Source organism: Gossypium hirsutum, chromosome D08, assembly GCF_007990345.1.
Source record: "Gossypium hirsutum isolate 1008001.06 chromosome D08, Gossypium_hirsutum_v2.1, whole genome shotgun sequence".
Taxonomy (NCBI): Eukaryota; Viridiplantae; Streptophyta; class Magnoliopsida; order Malvales; family Malvaceae; genus Gossypium; species Gossypium hirsutum.
The window spans coordinates 7,529,835-7,550,424 of NC_053444.1; the positions used below are offsets into that span (position 1 = coordinate 7,529,835).

General features: G+C 34.5%; 3 protein-coding genes across 4 annotated transcripts; 1 reads left to right on the forward strand and 2 right to left on the reverse strand.

Moving 5' to 3' along the window:
* Nucleotides 1-574: 574 nt before the first annotated feature.
* Nucleotides 575-9,418, forward strand: LOC107916161 (protein transport protein SEC31 homolog B). Its single transcript, XM_016845316.2, has 21 exons — nucleotides 575-1,274; nucleotides 2,323-2,377; nucleotides 2,519-2,641; nucleotides 2,946-3,042; nucleotides 3,128-3,164; nucleotides 3,277-3,382; nucleotides 3,464-3,521; nucleotides 3,969-4,066; nucleotides 4,179-4,298; nucleotides 4,609-4,651; nucleotides 4,935-5,053; nucleotides 5,155-5,282; nucleotides 5,402-6,035; nucleotides 6,124-6,309; nucleotides 6,389-6,602; nucleotides 6,942-7,024; nucleotides 7,138-7,308; nucleotides 7,740-7,868; nucleotides 7,956-8,238; nucleotides 8,694-8,932; nucleotides 9,029-9,418. Exons 1-21 carry the CDS (start codon nucleotides 958-960, stop codon nucleotides 9,116-9,118), a joined length of 3,330 nt encoding a protein of 1,109 aa, XP_016700805.2. The 5' UTR covers nucleotides 575-957; the 3' UTR covers nucleotides 9,119-9,418.
* A 1,857-nt stretch (nucleotides 9,419-11,275) lies between these two features.
* Nucleotides 11,276-12,498, reverse strand: LOC107916151 (acyl-CoA--sterol O-acyltransferase 1). Its single transcript, XM_016845309.2, has one exon. The coding sequence runs from the start codon at nucleotides 12,389-12,391 to the stop codon at nucleotides 11,330-11,332; it is 1,062 nt and encodes a 353-aa protein (XP_016700798.1). The 5' UTR covers nucleotides 12,392-12,498; the 3' UTR covers nucleotides 11,276-11,329.
* A 6,575-nt stretch (nucleotides 12,499-19,073) lies between these two features.
* LOC107918843 (structure-specific endonuclease subunit slx1) lies at nucleotides 19,074-20,276 on the reverse strand. 2 transcript variants are annotated; one of them, XM_016848434.2, is made up of 3 exons: nucleotides 20,032-20,276; nucleotides 19,616-19,722; nucleotides 19,074-19,461 (listed from the first exon to the last, which is right to left on the reverse strand). In XM_016848434.2, exons 1-3 carry the CDS (start codon nucleotides 20,172-20,174, stop codon nucleotides 19,280-19,282), a joined length of 432 nt encoding a protein of 143 aa, XP_016703923.1. In that variant the 5' UTR covers nucleotides 20,175-20,276; the 3' UTR covers nucleotides 19,074-19,279. The 2 variants fall into 2 exon arrangements, with proteins under 2 accessions (XP_016703923.1, XP_016703918.1); XM_016848429.2 differs by having other exon boundaries at nucleotides 19,957-20,276.
* Nucleotides 20,277-20,590: the final 314 nt, after the last annotated feature.

A 20,590-nucleotide genomic window follows, 5' to 3' on the forward strand; every position in this document is an offset into this window, starting at 1 on the left:
TAAAAGAATTAAACTTGCTAAAATAAATAAATTTTATAACAAGAATAATTTAGTAAAACATGTATCTACATAATCTTATATTTTAACCAAAAGAATTAAATAGGGCAATGTAAGTAACATACCCGACATTCATCTTACATCCCTTGAACCAAATATCATTGTCAGCTCAAATTTGATAAGGAGAATATTTAAAATATGTGGATTATATTATATATATACATATTCATCTTAGTTTGATTGTTATCGACATTATTCTCAATGTAGTAAGAGGGCGTAAGTTTAAGTGGTTGAAGCGCATTATCTCCTTATTTATGTATCTTAAATATGTTTAATGTTACATCCAAATTGATGTTTAACATTTAAATTGATGGATAGAATTGGAAAACAAGCTGCTGGATACAATTTTGATATTTTGAAATTTCAATTTGAATGAAATTCAGGAATATTTTAAAATGTGGAAGAAAGTTTATAGGCGTTTGGTGGAATTAATTCCTATAATGATCTGCGCTCTCACAATTCCATCCTTTGTCCGAGTTATAGACATTCGTTACTCGAACAGAACATAAAAGAACGACCACAGCAGCGGCAGCACAAAACCAAAATAAAAAGAAACCATTCATAAAATTACCACTTTACCACTCTCCTCCAGCAATCAGTCAAAAGAGAAAACAAAATTCAGAAAATCGCCCCCCCTCAAAAAAAAAAAAAAAAAAAGAGGAAACCTCACTACATAGTATTTTTTCCCTCTTTCTGAATTCCCGAAATTAGATCAAAACCCTAATCCTTCAAATTCTCACCATATTAATCCAAATCATATCTCTCTTTGAACTTCTTCCGTATCAATTCACATATGTGCCGATAATTGCTATCGGTCTTTGTTTATTTCTCGCGGCATCGATATATAATTTGATAGGTATTTTGGGAGGTTAACGTACCGTAAAATTTGCTTTTAATCTAATGGCGTGTATAAAAGGAGTGAACAGATCGGCGCAAGTGGCAATGGCGCCGGACGCTCCCTACATGGCAGCGGGGACAATGGCTGGGGCGGTGGATATGTCCTTTAGCTCATCCGCGAATCTCGAGATATTCAAGTTTGATTTCCAGAGTGGTGATCGCGAGCTTCCTTTGGTAGGCGAGTGCCCCAGCTCTGAGCGATTTAACCGCCTCGCTTGGGGCAAGAACGGATCTGGTTCCGATGAATTTTCACTCGGGCTCATTGCTGGTGGCCTCGTTGATGGCAATATCGATCTTTGGAACCCCTCAAACCTGATACGGTACTTTTTGTATTATTATCTTTCTATAAAATGTACATATCGGTCGATTTAATCTAGTTTACTTTAAATTTCGGTTAATTAGACATGTAGTGAAAGAATTGGGCACTAGAATAAGTCAATTGGCTATATTGCAGGTTTTAAGTGTATGATGTTTGTTTGGATAGGAAAATTTTGACTGCTTTCCATCTACTTGGGATTGTACTGAGCTCTTATCAAATTTATATTCACGCGTTTATTTATATGGATTTCCAATAATTGTTTTTGTCTTGTGTTAATTTGGTATTTTTTATTATTTACAGCAAGTGGTTATTCAAGTTTTTGGGCTTGTTTACTTCGAGGCTAGCTTTTTCATGATTTGATATTGTAATAATGTGCCCATGATTTGCGAGTTCTAGATTACTTCTTATAACTGGATTTGATGAATGGTTGGTTGAAAGTGAGTTCTGACTGATGTACTTTCGAAACTTAATTCCCTCATAAACTGTTAATGGCTTGCTTTATTGTGCCATGTGGAATAAGTTGGATAAAATGTCTGGTAATTTGTTGTGCCTGATCTTGGCATTGTCTTTAGTAGGCTACATCCAAGTTTTGCTTCACTTTTCATGAGCACTGAATGTTTTGTGTTGGTTTGACTGGATCATTTATAAAAGAATTTGGTTATTGAGCAGAAACTCTTCTTCTTGTTGGCATTGGGTTGCTGGTTAATCTGGATCTAGTTGTATTTTATTAGAGACTAAGAACTAGAAGGAAAAGAATATCATCTTTTTTGGAGAAAATTTATGATTAAAATGATTCTTATCTGAGACCCTGTGTTATAGAATATTTAATTCTTTTATCTATTCATTCATGATCTTTGTTTTTCTAGGTGATTGGAATTGATTACTTTTGCATTTTCCTATGTTTTTTTTTTGCCAATTATTAGTATTTATTGATCTGTATTTCCTTTAGCAATCTCATTTTGTTTTGGGATTTTTATTTTGACATTAGCACTGTCTTATTTGGTTTGAAACAACATGATAATTTGGTTTAAACATAACAATTTCCGCAGCTCTATGTCAAGTGAACAAGCTATTGTTGGACGTCTTTCTAGACACAAAGGACCTGTGAGTTTCCTTATTCCTTTTTTTTTGTGTGTGTCTATTTGTTTAATAAAACCTCTAGCTTTTTGACATATATGATATTTGTCATCTAGCATTTGAAGATGTCATGGTATATTTCTTCTTTTCTTTTCCTCATACTTTTAGGTTCGTGGTCTCGAGTTCAATGCCATTGCTCCAAACTTACTAGCATCTGGGGCTGATGACGGTGAAATCTGCATCTGGGATTTGTCAGCACCTGCACAACCGTCTCATTTTCCGCCTCTTAAGGTCTGTGGCAATCATTATTAACTTGTTGAATTGTAAACCTCCTTCATCTATCTGCTCACTGTGGCAAAGTATTGCATGGCCATTGTCTTTTGATTCTGAGCCATGTATAGAATCAGGATTAACACATTTCACACCCTTGTTGTTCCACTAATTGCCATATCTTCCACTGCAGCAAACATTGCTTGTTTCTTTTCACGTTTCAAATCCCCCCCCCCCCCCCGTTTTTCAAATTAAAAAAAAAAAAAACTGACAACCTGTGGACTATAGAGGTATCTGACATAGTTTTTTTGTGGCCTTCATGCAGGGTAGTGGTTCTGCTGCTCAAGGTGAAATCTCATATCTGTCCTGGAATAGTAAGGTCCAACATATAGTAGCCTCAACTTCTCATAATGGGACAACTGGTGAGGAAATTAATGGATTCTGGACTTACTGTCTTGTCATTTAAGTTTAGCAGGGTAGCTAATGTGTATGTTTATAATTTTCCAGTTGTTTGGGACTTGAAGAAGCAAAAGCCAGTGATAAGGTAAAGTTCATCTTTTCTATCAATTGAAAAACTTCTGGTTGTTTCCACATGTTATTTCCATCATGACCCTGCACATCGTTTGACCTAATCTTTTTTGGTTTTCTAATGGCAGTTTTGCTGATTCAGTTAGAAGGCGGTGTTCTGTTTTGCAGTGGCATCCTGATGTTGCCACCCAACTTGTTGTTGCCTCAGATGAAGATGGTTCACCCATATTAAGGGTAATAATCCTGTTCATGTTGCTTAAAATGTGGATTACCATTTGTTTGGAAATTGTTAATTTCTGGTATTTTTGCAAGCAGCTTTGGGATATGCGGAACATAATGTCACCGGTGAAGGAGTTTGTAGGGCACACAAAAGGTAATAATGCTTGAGAAGTTGATGCAACTCGGGGTTTTTTTTTTTTAACTTGCTGATATTTTACCTTTACTTTGGGGGTGTTTGTTTCTGTACTTAATAAGAGAATTATATGCTCTTTCAGTTTAACCTGGCAGGCTGGCACTACTCCGTATAATATGTGAATATGATATGTATATAGTTAGCTACCTAAAGTCAAGAGTGGAAGTAGTTTTTTGAGATTGGTTTGGTGCCCTCAGTCAGAACTGTGCCAGTGATCCCAGATAGAGCTAGGACTTTGACCATTTTATGGTTTAGGTCATTTGCTGTTAATTTTCATGGCAGTTATTCATGTCCCCATTCATGTAGAAGTTTGATGCATTATTTTGTAGGTCTTTTATTGTTGTAAGGTAAATAAGATTTGTGTTATTTTAAGTTCATAATAATATTTGAATGCATGTGCTATTGCAGGTGTAATTGCAATGGCATGGTGTCCCTCTGACAGCTCTTATTTGCTCACATGTGCCAAAGATAATCGAACTATTTGTTGGGATACAGTGACTGGAGAGGTCGGGGAATGACTTAATTACTAATATGCTTCCTCACTTCTTCTGGATTTGTATCTTCCTTATTATCAAAAGATTACATTCTGAATTGGGTTGTTTCTGTTTTGGGGCTTAGATTGTCTGTGAATTGCCTGCCGGTACCAACTGGAACTTTGATGTGCACTGGTATACAAAGATTCCTGGAGTAATATCAGCGTCTTCCTTTGATGGCAAGATTGGCATTTACAATATTGAGGTGTGACCTTGTCCAAGTTACCTTTCCTATCATAATTAGGTTTTTGTTAAACAAAAATTTCTTAGCAGTTGGACTTGTGTGACTAAACAAATGCAATCTGCCTATCGCTAGCAACAGATTTGTTTAGGATGGCTTTTAATGCATGTAGATGGGACATGTTTCTTTGGTAGTTAATCTGGAAAGTATTTAAAGCTTACTATTCTTGCCAGTTTATTTGTCTGATTTGCCAACAATTTTTGCCTCTCAGAATTCTTTTCTTGTACTCTACATTAGCACTTCTTGCATTTAACTTTTTACCTTTGTTATGCAGGGTTGCAGCCGATACAGTGTTGGGGAGGGCGATTTTGGTGCAGGTAATGCTTCAAATAGACCCATGCATTTTGAGTGCTGTAGTTTGTTCGGTGTACTTCAATTTGCTTCTGCAGAACCACCCATTTTTTCCCCTTTTGTCATATAATTTGACCTTTCTACTATTTAGCTTTTGGCGGTCTAGGAGAAACATGATTGATGACTGCCAATAGAGGCAGATGTGGGCTACCCCTGCTTAATTAGTTTTTACTCTTTACTCTATTGTTTATGAGATTATATATGCTTTACATTTCTCTTTCTGACCAACTTCAATTTCATTTTATGCAGTGTCTTTGAGAGCACCAAAATGGTATAAACGTCCTGTTGGCGTATCTTTTGGATTTGGAGGAAAAGTTGTCTCATTTCGCCCTCAGATTCATGGTGTAGGTACTTCTCTGTCATCAGAGGTAAATATATCAGTGAGGTTTGTTTATGTTTTTACCTACCAGAATATGAATAACATTCTTCCTTCTTTTTGGGATCTTATGGTCCTGTATGCTATTTTCAGGTTTTTGTGCACAACTTAGTTGCTGAAGAAAGTCTGGTCAGTCGTTCATCTGAATTTGAATCTGCGATCCAAAATGGGGAGAGGTCTTCTCTAAGGGTTCTATGTGAAAAGAAATCTCAAGAGTCTGAGTATGTCATCTGAACTAAGATTCTAAGAAATTCTAATTATTTCTTTCTTGTCTTTTGTCAAACAATTTCTTTACTCCTTCCAATTAATGGCTTTTATGGTTCATGGGAATTTTGTGCAGATCTCAGCATGATAGAGAAACGTGGGGATTCTTAAAGGTGATGTTTGAAGATGACGGGACAGCTAGGACAAAGTTGCTCATGCATCTTGGTTTTAGCCCACCTGCAGAAGAAAAAGATACTGTACAAAATGACCTCTCTCAGAGTGTGACTGATATTACCCTTGAGGAAAAAGTGAGCTATGAGAAAGAAGCTACCCCCTTTGCTGCTGATAATGGGGAGGATTTCTTCAACAATCTTCCAAGTCCCAAGGCTGATACACCAGTTGCAACTTCTGAAAATAATTTTCATGTTGAGAGCACAGTTCCTAGCACGGATCTAACACCTCAAGAATCAGATGGGCTGGAGGAAAGTGCTGATCCATCATTTGATGATGCTGTTCTACGTGCTTTGGTGGTGGGTGACTATAAGGGAGCAGTTGCACAATGCATTGCAGCCAATAAGATGGCTGATGCATTAGTTATTGCTCATGTTGGTGGTACTTCCTTATGGGAGAGCACATGTGATCAGTATCTTAAGATGAGCCATTCACCACACCTGAAGGTTGTCTCTGCAATGGTGAACAATGATCTCATGAGTCTTGTCAATAGAAGGCCTTTGAAACTATGGAAAGAAACACTTGCACTCCTCTGTACAGTAAGTGCATATTTTGGAAGTAATTTAGATTTATAGTGGTGTAGTAACAAATTATTTATGGGACTTATATATCATATTTGATGAGCAGTTTGCCCAAAGAGAGGAATGGACAGTACTCTGTGATACGCTTGCTTCCAAACTAATGGCTTCTGGTAATACTCTGGCAGCAACTCTCTGTTATATATGTGCGGGAAATATTGATAAAACAGTAGAGATTTGGTCAAGGTGCCTGACAACCGAACATGACGGGAAATCTTATGTTGATCTTCTCCAGGTAAGTTGGCAATTCATAGAAACACATTTCAAGAATAAGTTGTCCGGCTGAAACCCCACAATAGATTTTTGTCTTCTAGGATTTGATGGAAAAGACCATTGTCCTTGCTTTGGCAACTGGCCAGAAGCAATATAGTGCATCTCTCTGCAAGCTTGTTGAGAAATATGCTGAAATATTGGCTAGTCAAGGGCTTCTAATTACAGCCATGGAGTACTTGAAGCTTTTGGGGTCTGATGAGCTGTCACCTGAACTTGTTATCTTAAAAGATCGTATTGCACTTTCAACAGAACCTGGTATGTGTTTCAGGAGATGGCTTATGCTTGCTGCTGTGGTTCTAATGCTATTACGTATGGATTTTTGATTTAGTGCTAATTATTAATTGTGCCAATAACACTGATTGAATTTGGTAGAAATTGTTTTTGAGCTCTTGTAATTAGGAGTTCTAAACCTGTGATGCACTGAGAACTTCTTTCTCTGGTGTCTCAGTTTTTTTGGTTTATTTTAAAGTTGTTTTTCTCACACACACTATTTATGAGGATTAAAATGAAATTAGCTTTACTGAAGTGTTAGCTATATTTTTTGCTTGGCAATATGTGCTTGTTGAGGATAAATCTGTCTTTTTTCTATTGCAGAGAAAGAAACTACATCTACGGCTTTCGAAAACTCTCATCTAGCAAGTGGATCAGTCTTTGAACCTATGCAACAAATATATCCGGTGCTTTTCCTTTAGCTTTTATCTTAGGAGTGTCTTTACTGGACAGTCCTTGATTATTGTGATGTTGTGAATGACTTTTTTTGTGCCTTTTGTTACCTTTTGTTATTGGTTAGGAGTCTACTACATCACAAATTCAGCCAAGTGTTCCTAGTAGTGCTTACGATGAAAATTATCAGCGTTCTTTCTCCCAATATGGAGGATATGTACCTCCTCCCTCATATCGACCTCAACCACCAGCACCTGCAAATACTTTTGTGCCAACACAGTCTCCTCATGTTTCCCAGGTATGCTGTATTGGGTATCCTTTTGTGCATAGCAGTCTACTTTGTAGACTCTTAAGTGATGGCTATTTTGTAATAATATTTTCTTCTTATTTTACTGTTAATCTGTCATGCTATCTTAATGCATAGAGACAATTTGGTCCAAATGAAATCTTAATTACAGCAATAGGCCAGCTTATAACTAGCATGGCTTTGCTGTTAAGTGGGAATCTTTAAGTTTGCAATTGATCTGAGGTAACTTGGCATTGGCAGTTTTTCAATGTGCAAACAACCCTCCATTGCTGCTCTCCATAAAATTGATTGTCACTTGTTTTATCTTAAACCCGGAAAAAACTCTACAACTCTTTCTAATTTTTATTGTCTTTTGGTTTCTTATATGCATTTTATTTTCATTTTTCAGTTTGTTTCTGGACTAAATATTTTTGTCCTTCCAGGGAAATTTCGCTCCTTCACCTGGCACCACTCAGCCTGTTGTTAGACCCTTTGTTCCTTCAAACCCTCCTGGCCTAAGAAATGCAGATCAATATCAGCAGCCAGCTGCCTTGGGTTCTCAATTATATCCTGTCTGTATAGCTACATCTAATTCATGTTCAATGCCATAGTTATTCTTCTATGATCGGTATACTAAATGATTTTTGCATGCCTTTCAGGGTGCTGCTAACCCTACTTATCCTGTTCCCCAAGGAACTGGTTCTCCTGCACCTGTCCCATTGCAAATGGGATCAGTTCCTGGCCCCAAAGTGCCCCAATTTGTAGCTCCTACCCCAACACCTAGAGGATTTATGCCAGTGACCGACACACCTGTTGTTCAAAGACCTGGCATGAGTCCTGTGCAATCTACTAGCCTTACGCAGTCAGCATCAATACAACTAGCTGCAGCACCTGCTGCACCCCCACCAACTGTGCAGACTGCTGACACTTCAAATGTACCTGGTAATTACTAGTTTCTTGATTTCAAATAATGTTAATGTCATACCTGTTTATTGGATTTTGGAGTTTCACTCATTGCATGCTCTGTCCGCCTAACTTCTGAGATTATTCCAGAATGAGGGTTTACTGTCTGAAAGTTTATTAAGGTTTATCTTTTCATCATCACCCTTTATGAGAACATTTACAAAACAAAACAAATTGTTTCTAAATGGATAATTGTGAAAATCTTTTATTATTCTTTGTGCTAGTTAGTTATCCTTCAAGTTTGCATAATCCACATAAATGAGGCTGAAGGTATGCTACACGGCATCAGAACTTCCTAAATAAAGATCAATCAAATGTATGCTTGTTTCCAAAATAATCTCTGTTCATGCAGTTCTGTGAACTAATAGGTGGAGAAATATAAATGTTTTAGGCATATTACTGTTGGTAATAACTTTACCTTGTTTGGTTTCCAGCCCACCAGAAACCTGTAATCACAACTTTAACTAGACTTTTCAATGAGACCTCTCAAGCACTGGGAGGACCACGTGCGAACCCAGCCAAGAAGCGTGAAATAGAAGACAATTCAAAGAAAATAGGTGCCTTATTTGCCAAACTCAACAGTGGAGACATTTCAAAAAATGCTTCTGATAAGCTTATTCAGCTCTGCCAGGCGTTGGACAATAATGATTTTGGGACAGCTCTACATATCCAGGTATTGTGGGAAAAGAACGTTGGTTTATGCTTTCAGGATTGTTAGGAGTGGCAACTGAAAGTGGTTTCAATGTATTTACCTCTGTTTCTGGAACAGGTTCTTCTGACTACCAATGAGTGGGACGAATGCAACTTTTGGCTTGCAACTCTGAAACGGATGATTAAGACAAGGCAGAATGTAAGATAAGTGATAAAGATGGCAAAAACTGTCCGAGGATGTGTTCATTTTTGCTTGTGTACATTTGGGGCAATGATAAAAGCCCTTGGATGTAGACAAAGAATAGCTTCTCTTGATTGCTGCTGCAGAATATATAGATTGGTTCTTTTGATCCCATTGCATAAACGCCCCTCCTGGATTTGGTAGATATTGACTTTTGCCTTTACACATTAATACTCCTTTTGAAAGCAAAGCAGTTACTGGAAATAGTTTTCAGGACACTATGTTTGACTGTTTTTTTCATCGAGTAGAGTTGACTCTTTTAGTTCAGCTATCACTTCTCTTTTTTCCTTCTTTTTTGTTGGCTGAAATTCCTTTTAGGGGACCAATTGGGAATGATTTGCTGCTAGTTACATTGTTCTGTTTCTGCATGGCCATGTCATTATTTGTAGAACCTAATCATTAATTAATTAACATGCAAATTGAAAGTTGTTTCATCAATGGGCAACCTGAGATTCAATCCTTTCGGTAGCATCTGTGGGGTTAATTTAGCCTCCTAATTAAGGCATCATTTATGTATGGAATGCAAATTTCACATTCCAACCCTTTGTAAATCGTTTGGATTATGCCGGCAACCATAGAAAGTTCTGGAATAGTTAGTCTTAAATCTTAACCACTATTTCTTTACTTGTAATATTGTATTATCGGCTGGACGCCTCCTTTGCAAAATGTTTCTCTTCTCATTTGTGGCAAATATGATTTCTTAACTACGAAATTTTGGATATATTTTTTAAAAAATTTTGTTTTCAATATGGTTAATTAGTACTGTAGAGTGTAGACGGCTTTTTGTTTAGGTGTGAAAACATTACAAACCAATAAAGCAGAGTGTCATGAACGGATGATGGCAAACTTAAGAAAACAAATGGGGTGATGATGGAAGCAATGGATGGCTGAAAAAAGTGAAAGGTAGAATAGTTGTTGTGATTGTTCATAAAAAGTTGCTTAGAGAAGATAAATTTAAAAATTATACATAATTTTGATTTAATGTTCAATTTGATACACAAAACTTTGATTGTGGTTTAAATATATACATGAAAGTTTAATTTTAATTTAATCATACACATTTAAAGGAATAAATACATCAATTTATTTTTATATCGGATAAATATAATTGTGTATGTAATATATAAACATAAAATAATGTTATATCAATAATTGTGTTAATAATGTGAGAACTAGGTCAAATAAAAAAAATTCATATATAAAATTGTACAGAATCAAAATTCATGTATAAATTTACATATTAGACCAATGTTCATATATAATTTTGAAATTTATTCCAATTTAGAACGGTGTTTAAGTTTGCCAAGAGATTAGAAGTCTTAAATGAAACGTTCAATTCTTTGTTCAATTCTTTATTCATAGGAGGTAGTGGATGGTGGGATTGTGAGATTAGTGAAGGTGTTTACAAAAGTTACACTCACAGATTTTCTCCAAGGAATATTGTCAATTATGTATAGAAATACAAGTGTACTTTCCATTTAAATAGGAGGGGAAGGATTAAGGAATATATTCTTTAACAAACCATATACTTTAAACATTCCAATAATGAAACAGCTTAGGAGTCTCTAAAACCTTTGCATAGTTTCCTGTCCTTTCAACAACTCCAGTTTTTAAGTAATGATTGCGTGCTAGGAAGCATTTCATGTTATGGAATGGTTCATCAATCGTATTACTTACCTTATAGAGAATTGTATTTCCTAAAACTACTATTAATAAAAAAGTGATAGTAATTAAAAACAAAGTGTATTTGTAAGTATTATATTTGTTTTACTTGTGAACAAATAAAGATATCTATGTGTGTTTGTTGAGAAAATTTTATTAATTAGACACCAAATGATTAAAAAGAATTTATTTAAAAAATAATAAATATTATTATGATGGTATTTTTAATACAATAAAAGATAAACATCATCAAAACCTCAAATTTACTATTTCAATTGCCCTTTCAAAGTTTGATTATAAATATACATATTTATAATTTTGAACATGATTCTAAATCCAAGCTTTACATTATTCTTAACGAAAGTCAGACCAAACAAACACCCAACCTTGAAGTTAAAATTTACTATTATTTATGATTGAATACGTAAAAATAAAAGATTAGAAACTTGAATTTTTTCGAAAAAATGTATAAATACAATTACAATCTTGTATAAAATAATAATAGAAATAGAAATATTACAAGTGATAAAAGATATGGTTTAAGACTTTTTCACAATAACTTTTCAACAACGCCCCAATTTCAGCGTACTCTTCAAACGCTCTAACATCCAACTTTGACCGCGTGAACTGTGGAATGAACAGCCAAACGCCCGTGCCCAACACGAACCCAACTGTCAACGGCCCCGTTACTATCCACGGCAACCCACACTTCCCACTTAATGCCTTCTTCAAACCAATCTCAAGTGTTAAACAAATTCCATGGAAAATAAAAAACCAGCTCACTTCCCATGTGGGACTCACGCGCCTCAGATAGTAAAACACTAGCTCGTGCATCACACCCGATACTACAAACGTTGACAAAACCGACGGTACCGGAGCCCACTTTCTGCCAATCACAGCTGACGAAAATCTTAGCGTAGGTTCGTATACGGTAGGGCGCATGATACTAGCCACCATGAGGTTCCACCTTTTGCCCCAAAAGTCTTGGAGTGAAGTTGAAAGGAAGGGTTCATTGAACTGTGGCTCCAGCTCCACCCCATAAAAGGATCGAACCATGGCTGCCCCTATAGCCAAGAAGATTTCAAGGAAGAAGTATATGTGCAAAGCGTAGAGGAGCTTGATAATATTGGGATGTATGTATTCAATGAAGTTATAGGACCATAGTATAATGGCCAAAAGCAAACCCTTAATAACATAGTTGACAGTACCCTCCTTGGATTTTCCTTGTGATTTTGATGATGGGTTTTCCTTAATTGGATCTTGTTGAATCTTGATAGGTAGGCAAGCCAGAGCCATAAAAAGTGGGAGAGAAATACGTGTGTTTAAAGGACCCTTGTCGAAAGCAAATAATAAGAGCTTGAAGTTACCAAGCCAAGCAATGAAAAAGGCTGTAAGACCCCCTAAATGGGGCGAGTATAGATTGAGAGGGAGGTAGAGAAATAGGCAGACAATGGGGAGTAGGAAAATGAGTCTTTTGGGACCTTTTGGAACCATCTTACCAATGGCATGGCAATAACATAGAGATGTGAAAACTGCTAACCAAACCTTGATGAAGCTGTTCATCTCCTCTCCCAACATATTTCTTCTCTATGTATTGCTTTAATCCACTTGTATTGGGAAATATGGAGTGAAATATGTGAAGTTGAATTGCTAGATGTTTCAAGTATACCAGAGTTCGATTATTTATTCTTATTGGTTAGATCTGATGTCTCGGCGTAAAACATGTTATACACATGAGGCTGGGTTAGGTAAAGTAGAAATTTCTCTTTGGAAAAAAAGGAATTTTATTTTTCATGCTCCACATTGATTAGGATGGAAAACATAAAGAATCATTTTTTATGCATGATGCAGCCGGTTGACTTGAATATATATTTTTTTTAGATAAAAATTAAGAACAACCATATCCATGACGCACACCACCACAAGACTCAACATCTGTCGACTTCATATATATTTGGCTCAATATTTATTTTAATATCTGAAATATTGAGTGAAAAAGATATATTATATCGACTCAACATCACAACCATCTCTAATATGAAAGGTAGGGTTTGTTTTGTCTTAGAAAAGACAAAGTCATAAGTGTCAATACTATCTTTATTATATAATACCATGTTGTTCATATTGTTGTACTCATATTACACGATCCCTTCAACGGTACTTGCCAAGATCATCTCATTATCCTTTCATCTCGTTGGACCTCGCCAAACCACCTCTGGAGCTCACCAACAACTTTCGTCAATTAAAGCTCGCGATCCTGCTATCTTGTCAAACCACTTATAAGCTATGACCAAAAATTAAGACTAGATCTCACCAACCAAGATCATGGAACGTCTACCTCGCAAGTCCACAGTAAAGCGAGCTCATGTCGAGGGATCATACTTGACAAAGATAGTTTGCTTGATCAAGACACTTACTATACTCTTCTTTTCTCTATCTTGACTAATACTTTCTCTTTTCTCCTCTCTATCACTATACTCGACCACTTATAGCTCTCCGTCATTATTTTCAAAATCGGATCAACTAGCCAAATCGAGAATCAATCAGGGTATCAATCCGGAAAAAGGGATTTGGATTGGTTGACTTGCGAAACAATTGAATCGAGCTAAAAAATTAGTTGAACCATTTTTATCTTTTTTATGATTTTTTTAATAATTTATTTAATTGAACCAAACAAAACAATCGAAGAAATTAAATTGAGAATTGGTGGTTTGACTATTTGACCACCAGTTCGATTATGATTTTTTAATAAGCTATTTAATTGAACCAAACAAACTGGTTGAAATGATTAAACAATTGGACTAAGAATCGATGGTCTAACTAGGTTGACGACCACTCCGGTTATGAAAACCTTGCTCTCTGCCCATGAAAGGTGTAAAAATAAAACGTCGGTAATGACAATATATTGTAAAGAAAAAAAATAAAAATAAAGAACACACAAATTTTTACGTGGAAACCCTTTCGGGAAAAAAACTACGGGCAGAGGAGAAGAAAATTCAAAATTCACTATGTCGAATTCGAATAATTACAAGAGGAGTTTCAACTATATCTATTTATAGGTTAAAAAACCTAATTCTAATAAAAGTCAAATATATTATGTTAATGAATGCTAAATATATTATACTCATAAATACTAAATCTTCTAATAAGAAGATATATTTTGTTTAACTTGACTTGTAAGCAATCTCTTAGAATTTGGGTCACACAACTCTAACAAAAGATGAATCATCCTTAAATCTCTAAATCCAAACCTTATATCTCTAAACCCAAACCTTATATCAATAGTTGGTGCAATAAGTATGGACTAACTCACAATCCCTAGAATCAGTCGAACTGGAACTTCCCAATGAAAGCCCTCCCAAATGTTGTGATCACTCGTGTCGATTCACAATGAATCTAGATCTAAAGTAGGATAGTTTCTTTTCCTCTTTCTTTATTTGGCAGCACCATAAGTGTTGTGTAGTCACACTAAATGAGGGATGAGTATATGTATATTGTGTGAGCTTCACATATTGGCGAGCTCTATGTATATATATTTACGAACTATGTGTACATATACCCCTAACTTAATACAACTCTTAAATGCACAAACATGTTTGCATGAGCATGAGCTCCCTAGCTCTAATATATATCAACCAGAGTATTTTCGCTAGTTGTTTGGCAAGCCCTAGTATATGTGATCTCCTTATGTGAGTCTTGAGCATAGAAACAATAGTATGCAAGCTAAATGATTGCTCCATATAGTATTGTCTCCACCATGGGAACTATATATATGTGCATATAAAATAAAACCCATGTCATAGTGGAATTAGCAACATTCTTCGCTAATAGGAGTTCACAGTGAGTGGTCGAACGTTATTTAACATTTTTAGGCATATGTGGATGAAATGTATAACTAATATATTGTAAATAATTACTGATATCTTCCAAAAGTTTGGTAAGAGTAAATATTGTGCAATTTACCTCACCTTTTATGGGCTCAAGAATTCTTAAAAGACTCTTAAAAGACCTCACATTTTATAGGCTCAACGCTTCTTAAAGCCTTCGACTCAGAAGACTTGGCCTTCCGTAGACATAAGCTTTTCAAAGCGTTTGATCACCAATGTTACATATGTTTTAGGCAATTGGCCTCTTACCGACTCTTTAATTTCTTAAGGATCATAACTATTAAATCTAGAAAACTACAAATCTTGAAATTTTTTGAATATGCAAAACTTAATACCTTAAAATAGCAAATACCATGGTCAGAAGAAAAATTGGGATCTGTCATTAAAAAGAAAAGTTACAAAAAATAGCAAAAGCATAAACACAAAAAAAGGTGAAATATTGGGCCGCATTAGTCTTGCTTGCATCAAGGTTGGCAGCAGACTCACATTACATCTCCTAGGCCCCATCAACTTGTAGAAACTTCATACAAGCCTCGGGATTAGGGACTTGAGAGTGGATGGTACTGAAATGATAAAGTACTTTTTTTGTACGACTCCAAGCAGTTGCACATCCCAAACTCCACCTTCTCGCAAATCAAATGGTCCATATGCCACATGTATAGTGAGATGGGCACCCTCAGGGTTTTTTACCCAAATAAGATGAAAAAAAAAAAAACTGAAATAGGGTGTCAGACAATTTTTTTACCAAAATAGGTTACTTTTTCATTGGAGCCTATTAGATAGGCGCCAATGAATAAAATAATAATAATTTTTTTGAATAAAATATAATTTTATATTTTTTTAATATTTTTTTTAAAAAATACGGGTCAAAATACGGTCAACGGATTGGGTCGGGTCGCGTGGCGCCTATCAGGTAGGCGCCAATGAAGGTGCCTCACAGAGAGGTGCCAATGAAGGTGCCTCATAGAGAGGCGCCAATGAATATTGTAATTTTGTATGAATATTGTAATTATTTTATAATTAAATTTGTATTTATAGTTTTGGATTAGTATTTTGTATGAATATTATAATTTTTTGTATGAATATTGTAATTTTTTATGAATATTGTAATATTATAATTTTGTATGAATATTGTAATATTGTAATTTGTATGAATATTGTAATGTCGGGATATATTGTAATATTATAATTTTTTGTATGAATATTGTAATTATTTTATAATTAATTTGTTAGTAATTTAGGATTATGTTATAAATTTTTGTGTTTGTAATTTTGTAATCAAAAAAATGAATTCAGTTAATTTGTTTCAAAAAATCAATAAATATTTTTAAATAAATACAAAATCAAATAAAATTTAATTATATAAAAGTTACATTATATAAAAATTAAATTAGTTAACAACAACTATATGATTAAAAAAAGTCAGTTATAATTAAACTTTTAATAAAATGATTTTTTAATTTTATTATAATTAAACTTTTAATAAAATGATTTTTAATTACATATAAACTAAACACAAATATTAAACTTTTAATTAAACTTTTACATATAAACTTTATATGTAAACTCACCAAATATTAAACTAAACACAACAACTTATAGCTTAATCCTAAATTACTAATAAATTAAATTTTAAATAATTACAAACACAAAAATTTATAACATAATCCTAAATTACTAACAAATTAATTATAAAATAATTACAATATTCATACAAAAAATTACAATATTACAATATATCCCGACATTACAATATTCATACAAAATTACAATATTCATACAAAATTATAATATTACAATATTTATACAAAATTACAATATTCATACAAAAAATTACAATATTCATACAAAATACTAATCCAAAACTATAAATACAAATTTAATTATAAAATAATTACAATATTCATACAAAATTACAATATTCATTGGCGCCTCTCTATGAGGCACCTTCATTGGCGCCTCTCTGTGAGGCACCTTCATTGGCGCCTACCTGATAGGCGCCACCCGACCCGACCCAACCCATTGACCGTATTTTGACCCGTATTTTTTTAAAAAATTATTAAAAAATATAAAATTATATTTTATTCAAAAAAATTTTATTATTATTTTATTCATTGGCGCCTATCTAATAGGCTCCAATGAAAAAGTAACCTATTTTGGTAAAAGTTTTTTCTGACACCCTATTTCAGTATTTTTTTTTTCATCCTATTTGGGTAAAAAACCCGCACCCTCAACGACCGGGGGTTCACCTTATCCACCTCGTCACTTAATTTTTCATACAATTTAGCCACTTGTTGTTTGAAGTCCTCAATCTTCTTATTTTTATTTTTCACATCCCTTACATAAATCTTCCTTAGTTTGTCCAACCGCTTCTCATACCTCGCAACTTGGGTGGACAACTCCTCCTTTCCTGTCTCTAAGATATTGCTAGCATTGGTCATGAGCTCCTATTGAGAGCCTACCTTGCTCTACTCAGCCTTCAATTGTTCAACCCCGCCTATCCACTCAGAAGATTAGGCAACGACCTTGTTACCAAACTCTTGGAAGAACATTTTGTTTGCCTTAGGATCTACCGTAATTTGATATGTCAAATTTGGTTCTCCAAAAAACTCTAATAACTTATTCTCAAGCAATTTAGGTGTCATTTCTATATTTTTGTTGATTTTTACTTTTTACTATTAATAAACGTTTTTGCTTAGTTTTACTCCTTTTGAGATTCAAATTGGAAAAATGGTGTAATAAAGAACCTAACAAAATCTTTGAGTAGCAAAGGTAGGTATCGCGACATTAATGCTATAAAAGTCGCGACATCGAGTCCCTTTGCTTCTAGGAGGTAAAACTGTAACGAGAAATCAACCTAGAACCGACTGTCGAGTGACTCACGGCATCGAGGGTATGATGTTGGTACACTAAGCCTCCAAGGTCGTGAGATCCCTAAAGGTATTGATGTGAAGAAATTGTGGCCAACACCAATGATGTCGCAACATCGACCAGTGGATGCCGTGACATAGTGTACCACTGTCAAGGATGTCGCGACACCAAAGCTTTGAAGTTGCGACACTGAAGCTTGACAGAGTGAAAAACTGTGGGGCAATTTTGTGTCTAAAAAAGCTTTAAGTCACTTTTCATTTAAGAGCATAATTGTCTATGTTAAGTTAATTGACTTAGAGAACAGTCAATCCAACTTTGCACCACAGCCAGCGCCAGGCATTGCTGTTTGTTTTGTCTAATAAAAGACGGTCATAAGTCGTAAATAGTGTCACACACTTGTATGTCTGTACTAACTCTACTACACAACCAATGTAGTTCATATCATCATGCATTCTCCTCAGAACCCACTATTCTCAATGGCACATCCATACCAAATTTAACAGTCCATGTCAACTTACAAAGGAACCTCACGATTTTACCTACACAAAGTACCTTACAAGTTTACAAGTTTAAGATGATACAAATATTTGTTTCATAACATCAACTTCAATACACAACTTATGCGAGATTCATGGCTCCAACAAGAAAAAAGAAATAAAAAGACAATGATACTAACAAGTTTTACTACTTCAAATCAAGATAGTCGGTACCAGTCCGATGGGCGCACCATTTTTCTATTGGAACCAATATGTATTAGTACCAGTCTATTTCAATGTACTGTTTCAAATTTACCGATTTTTTAAAAATATTTAATATGTAAAATATTAAATATATTAAATGAATTTGATTAAATAATTTCAAATATAAAAATATTAATTAATTATATAAAATACTCATCAATAAACTTCACAAACTAAATTTTATCACTTAACAAATCTAAAGTAAACAAGGAAAAAAACATCTCACACATTAAACAACAAATCATTCCATAACATTATTTAAAAAACTCTGCACTAAGATCATCTCATACTAAATATATAAAATGAAAATTTAACAAAAACATACATAAAATGTTGTGTTTGTGAAGCATTTAGAAGTTGTTTTTTTTTTAGTTTGTTTATTATATAAATTCTTTACTTTTTATTATTCATTAATTTTCTACTTAAAATTTTAAAGTTGCTCATTTACCTTGATTAAAGTTTAAATTTTAAAATTGATTAATAAAAAATATTAAAGTTGGTTAAATAATAATTTATCTATTTTTAAACATTGTTTATGCACCGTCCAATGTGCAATGTCCTAGCCGGTGCAACCTAAATTGGTTGGAACAAGCTGGTGCAACCGGTACATACCGAAATTTAAACCAGTACAAAAAAGAGAAATAATTGTTCCAATTTGTTACTCCGACCGGTGCAACCGGAACCGGTCCAGAATGGACTATATTGCTTCAAAAACATGCTTTTTGTATCAAATAATGTTACGTTATCTACACAGAGTCAAGGTAAAGTAAGAAAAACAAGAAATGGGACTACTCAAATCATCATCAATAATGATTTAAGGCTTTCCCTTTGGCCACTTATTACAAATGGTTGTAGCATTTATAACAATTAGTATTACATATTCAATGATTTTCTATCTTTTGATGAACACCTCTTCGTACAACATCTTGAAGACAATGAAAATTATCAAGAATTGGAGGTATTATGAATTAGGAAGTACTCATTTGCCATTCAATTTCTAAGTGACTGCAATCCAACATACCTTTAACCTTATTCAAAGCTGTTTGCCTGTGTTGTAATAACGTTAGGGAGCAATCATCAGCTTCCTTATTCTTCTTTTTGCGCGGCAGTTTTCTTGAGACCATTTTCCATTTGAATTCAAACTCACAAGCTAAAATAAAATAAGGAAACGTCAACAGGTGTGCTTAGCTATGTTAAGATCATATTCATAGCAGAAATTTTGTATTTAATCTAATTGAACAAATCAATCATGTTAGCAAATTTCATGGTAATAAATACATGAATGTAGAAGAAAGTGAAAATACCTTGACTTTGGTCATTGAAACCCCGAACTATACAGACGCAGACCCATGGCCTTCCAGCACGAGATGCTTTTGTGCCACCGCTAAGTTCGCCATTATGTTGCTTCAAACTGCAATTATCAAAGCTCAATATTTTTAATATTTTTAGTTATTTTGAATCATTTTCTTATGTAAAGAGAAAAAAAGAAAAGAAAGAAGAAGAAGCCAAATTCACAAAGCAGACATTTAAAGCAATTTCTACAAATTTATCAATTACTGCTCAAAAAAAAGCAATCTAACCCAAAACAAATGACACAAATAAGGATTTCAGTTTCAAACAGAAGATATATGAAAGAGGATGGTACCGGCGAGAGAAATTGTTGGTGACACCAACGTAGGTTTTAATGGGGGGATTGGTGGAAAGAATTAGGTAAACGCACCAGGCTTTTAGTTCTGATTTTGATTTTGCAACGGCACTCGATTCTGACGGCAACGATGGTTTTACGATATTGGGTTTAGGGTCTGGGATTGGAATTGGAATTGGGTGTTTCACAGATCGGAATGTTGATGTGAGCAGCCTCATCGCAACCTCAACTCATCATCCGATCCCAAGAGTAGTTGGATTTTGGGATTTTAATTCAACGGTAAAGTTTTTCCCTTCTGGAATTCATTTTGAATTAAGGGCTGTGATTTTTCTGGCAAACCCATTATTGAAGTTACAATCAAACTCCAGGTTCAGTTAGTTTCAACATAGGCCCAAAAGGATAAAATGGATCCCATTTTTAATTGTTTGGGCCGTATACAGTTTATTATGAATTAACCATAGCCTGCCTAATTCAAGAAGGATTTGAACCCATAACCTCAAGGTTTTGAGCCTTGCGAGCCACCAAATTGCTCTATTCCGCAATGAAAAAAAAAAACCAAACTAATAGACAAACAAAGATGAATGCGCCCCTCTTCGATATATGTACAAATAGAATAGGCTATTTATACGGAATG

Bases quoted from the DNA above. Each gene is read 5' to 3' on its own strand.
- LOC107916161 (XM_016845316.2), top strand. From the start codon at position 958: ATGGCGTGTATAAAAGGAGTGAACAGATCGGCGCAAGTGGCAATGGCG. The intron at 3,165-3,276 runs GTAAAGTTCATC...TTCTAATGGCAG, and splicing joins AAGCAAAAGCCAGTGATAAG to TTTTGCTGATTCAGTTAGAA. The intron at 6,603-6,941 runs GTATGTGTTTCA...TTTCTATTGCAG, and splicing joins TGCACTTTCAACAGAACCTG to AGAAAGAAACTACATCTACG.
- LOC107916151 (XM_016845309.2), bottom strand. From the start codon at position 12,391: ATGTTGGGAGAGGAGATGAACAGCTTCATCAAGGTTTGGTTAGCAGTT.
- LOC107918843 (XM_016848429.2), bottom strand. From the start codon at position 20,174: ATGAGGCTGCTCACATCAACATTCCGATCTGTGAAACACCCAATTCCA. The intron at 19,723-19,956 runs GTACCATCCTCT...TGATAATTGCAG, and splicing joins ACCAACAATTTCTCTCGCCG to TTTGAAGCAACATAATGGCG. The intron at 19,462-19,615 runs GTATTTTCACTT...ATTTTATTTTAG, and splicing joins TTTCAATGACCAAAGTCAAG to CTTGTGAGTTTGAATTCAAA.